Source organism: Lonchura striata, chromosome 8 (assembly GCF_046129695.1).
Source record: "Lonchura striata isolate bLonStr1 chromosome 8, bLonStr1.mat, whole genome shotgun sequence".
Classification (NCBI taxonomy): Eukaryota; Metazoa; Chordata; class Aves; order Passeriformes; family Estrildidae; genus Lonchura; species Lonchura striata.
In genome coordinates, this window is record NC_134610.1 from 22,173,915 (window position 1) to 22,178,117 (window position 4,203).

Here is a 4,203-nt window from a genome sequence, read left to right on the forward strand (position 1 = left end):
CCATTAACAGTGCGAGCCTGTTAACGGTGAGGAGATTCATTTTTGAGAGGCTGCAGAGCACTTATCTGACGGAACGAGACCACTAAGTGCCATGGGATGCAGTAGCAACCCGCCCCTCGCCCCAGCCTCCGGGTGTGGAGACCTGGGTGTGCCCGCGTGGGCTCCCAGGGAGCCCCCAGGAGCCCGGCCGGCTGCAAGGCAAGGCAGAGCGCAGACCTGCGCCCGGACGGGAGCCGGGATAGAGGGAAATCGCCAGCTCACTCACCTTCTAAACGCCCGGCACACGTCCCAAGCGTGCGGCGACTCCGTCGAGGGGGGGGCACGGCCTGTCCCGGGCGCCGCCAGCTCCCCGGTCCACGGCCGGCTGCCCACCTGCAGTCCCGCGCCAGCCCCGGGCAGCCGGGCGTGGACCGGGGAGCTGCCGGCGCCCGGGACCCCCGGCGCGGGCTCCCCCCTCCGGGCTGCCATTGGCCGCGGGGCGGGACGTGCCGCCCCGCTCCAGGACCTATATTAGGGCAATATTGCCCCGGCGGGGCGCGGTGTTGCCCCGTGGGTAATGGACCTGGGGTACTTTGCTCTCGCCTTTCCGCCAGGGCTGTGCCGCGGTGCCCCGCAGGCCCCGTTCCCCCAACGAGGGGACGACGCCTTCCTGGCGCTGGGCACCACGGCCAGCGCCGCGTCCGCCCCGCAGGCGCTGGGGTACGCGGCCGCTGCCCCCGCTGCGCCGGGCCCCGGCTACCGGCCGTCCCGGGGAGCCGGGCCGCCGGGCTACGCTACGTCCATCCTTCCCGGGAGCGGCCGCTCGCCGCCGCCGGACCCCGAGCGCCCCTGCTGCTGCCTGGGCGCGGGCGGCGGGGGGCAGCGGCAGCTCTCGCCCTGCCCCGGGGCCGCACCCGCGCCCGGCTGCCCGGCTCCCGCGGCGGCCCCGGCGGCGCCCCGCACCTTCGAGTGGATGCGAGCGAAGCGGAGCCAGCCCGGGAGAAGTGAGTGGGGCGGCGGGGAGCGGGCGGGGACTGCTCCCATCCCGGCTCCCCTCTGTCCTTCTCCTGCCTCGACCCCCGCCCCGCTTCCTCCCTCTGTCTTTGCCCCCGCTGAAACGCGGTGTTTTTCGGCGTTGCAGGCGGTGCGGCGCCGTGCGGGGGGGAACCTCCCGCCTGCTCCGCACGCACCAGCTTCAGCACCCGGCAGCTCACGGAGCTGGAGAAGGAGTTTCACTTCAGCCGGTACCTGTCGCGGGCCCGCCGCCTCGAGGTGGCCCGCTCGCTGCGCCTCCGCGACGCCCAGGTGAAGGTGTGGTTCCAGAACCGCCGCATGAAGCAGAAGAAGCGGGAGCGGGAGGCGCTGGCCGCCCCCGCCGCCGCGCCCGCGGCTGTCCCGGGCGGCCCCACCTGAGGCCCCGCCGCCCCACGGGGACGTCGGGGCTGGGCTGGAAGCTGCGGCCGGCGGGGCACCGGGGGTCCCTTCACGCGGGTCCGCGGCTGTGCAGTTCCGCTGCTTTTTCTGTTGCAACTTTATGTACAGTTTTATTTATGAGGATTCAGGGAACTCCGCCGGCCCGGGGCGCCGCTGCTCGGTGTCGGACCGGGCCGAAGCAGCGGGCGGGTGCAGCTAGGAGTTAGCGGAGAGCGCCGCTCCCGCAGGGCAGCGCCGTGAGCGGCTCCGCCAACTCCCCTGAGTTCGGGCGGAGGTGGGTGCGTGGAGGGGCTGCTCCAGGCTCCCGGCCCTTTCTCCGTTTTGCAGTTAAAAAGACAGATCCATGGGCTCAGGCAGAGTTGGTACAGAAGGGGAGAAACCCCGAGAAGGCTGAGCAAGGGAGAACAGGGAAACCTCTTACAGGAAGGGTCAGGAATGGTCACGGCATGAATCGAAGATCACCTTTTGAAAGAAGTTTTCTTGTCTTCTGCTCTGAACTTTGCAAAATTGCTGCAAAAAAGAGGCTGGTTGTGCTTGTATTCATTCATTCATTCATTCATTCATTCATTCATTCATTCATTCATTCCCATTTCTTTTCCTGACGTGGCTGATTTAGTCAAAAATCTGTGACAGAAAGAAGTGCAAGGTAAAATTAAAAAAGGAGGAGCACCTCTTTCCTTTCGAACTGCAGAGGTGCTGGGATTTCTCTTGCAGAGGCTCTGGGCAGCCCAGGACTGGCCAGTGGTCACTCTGCTAACTCCCAGCTCCCCTCACATCTGCAGACATTATAAAGTCTCTTACAGCATCTAGGACCAGAACCACTTCATTTTAGCCTTCTCAGTCTTCTTGTATCTTATGGTTAAAAAATGGCATAATTATAAACAGGTTTGCAACAAATCTCACCACATGCAAAACCTCAAGACCTGTTGAAGCTCAGGAAGTTTGACCAAAGACTAATGCTGGCAAAAGGACAAGAGGATTCCTGGGTCTTTTGCTTGGATACTTGCACAAAAGAAGATTGGCAATGTTTCACAGATAAAATAATAGTATCAAAGTGGAAAAAAGAACCAAGTTTAGACTTTTTCCCATTTGTGTGGGGGAAAGCAAAACAGCAACGTGGAGAGGAATGACATCTAGATTTATGTAAAGGTGATTTTATTTATTTGTGGACAGGACTTTTATTTTGAACAAGCCTCTTTCTGCCCTGGATTTCTGCTGAGTGTTGGACTTTGGGGTGAAAAACCAGTTACGGGACTAGGGGAGACAGACTTCAAGGGGACCTATGGAATGCACTGGGTCCCTGTCTGGAAGGCAGCCCCAGACACCAACAACTATTTGTCTTTGTTGGATGCTTGCTGAGTAAATGAACACAGAGAGAAGATGAAGATGGATGTCTCAAGTCAAAAAGTCTGCAGTGAAGAAGATTCTTACTCTCTGTAATACTTTCCATCCTCCCAGGTGCCCTTCTGCTTAAGGCTTTCTTCTGCAGATTTTCTGCTGAGGAACTGGGAAGCCACTGCTAATGGAAGCTTCAGCAGAGGCTGGTGGGAACCCTGGGAAACTACTCCCAAAATCTGGGCAGGCAAGTTATGATGATGTTGTGGCAACAAGTCCATGGCTAAATGGGGGCAGGAGTGTCCTTGGCAAAGAGATGGATGCTCCCCACAGTGAACATCCGAAGAAAGGGACTTCCCAAGACAGAAGGGTTGTCACACATCATATCCTGACTGTACTGGCAAAGGACAATACTGCTAGAGGCTCATGGTTGTGCATGCACACAGGCACATTTTTGTTCTATACATAGGGTTATGGTTCATGTCCCTTGGGCTGGTTCACTTCATGGCATAGCCCTAAAAATTCCCAGGACTGAAGTACTCATGTGAAACTAGTTGCAACCAAAATGTGTGGCTTGCAGTTCTTCATTAAAGTAATGGCACCAAACAAGTGTTTATACTGTAGGCTAATAGTTCATTAAAAACAAGGAAACAATATTTTGGCTTTTTTTTTTTTTTTTTTTTTTTTTTTTAATGCGCTACTTAAAGCAGAATAAAGCAAAATCTGGTAAAATTAATAAAAATTTGAATTAATCAAATTTGTTTTGCAAGTTGAATTTTAAAGGCAAATACTACTAACCAGTGCTTTTCTTCAGCTATCTTTAAGGTCCATTTTATGAACTCTTCTGTTCCTACTGTTTCATTTTTTTTTTTTTAATACTACAAATGAGCATAGACATACAGCTGGAATAACCCATTTTCCTCAGAACACGTTTCACATACAAACTTTACAAAACAGCTGTATTTTCATTTGCCTTCAAATTTGTTGCATGTCTATGAAGTTGCTTGTTTGTCAGGCTTTTATTTTCCTAATGATTTTGACATTTGTGCCAGGCACTTCAGGCCAGAGGAATGCTTTCTGTGCTGCTGGCACAGTCCTGCACTACCAACATGGAAAGAAAGATTCTCATTGATTTCAGTGTTGCTGGATGAGACCATTAGAGCACACTAAGCCTTTTACAGTGAATGTTTTTTGTGACATATATTCTCCTGAATAAATAAATACATGTCCTGGCCTTGTAGCAGTGCACAGTTCTGTATCCATCAAAATGACACAGACCAAATGCACAGAGATTTACTCTGAAATTAAGATGAAACCTTATGACTCTCTTATGGCAGTCTGAATTTGGTGGTATGAGCATAACTATATTCTGTTTTAAGAACCAGTACTTCATATTCACTATAATTTCCTCTCACATGACAAGGCCAGTTTAATAGGATCTTTCTCTTCACAAAC

At 54.1% G+C, this 4,203-nt stretch overlaps 1 protein-coding gene across 1 annotated transcript; it reads left to right on the forward strand.

Annotated features, from left to right (window-relative positions):
* The first annotated feature begins 556 nt into the window (after nucleotides 1-556).
* Nucleotides 557-1,392, forward strand: HOXD1 (homeobox D1). Its single transcript, XM_077785216.1, has 2 exons — nucleotides 557-983; nucleotides 1,121-1,392. Exons 1-2 carry the CDS (start codon nucleotides 557-559, stop codon nucleotides 1,390-1,392), a joined length of 699 nt encoding a protein of 232 aa, XP_077641342.1.
* Nucleotides 1,393-4,203: the final 2,811 nt, after the last annotated feature.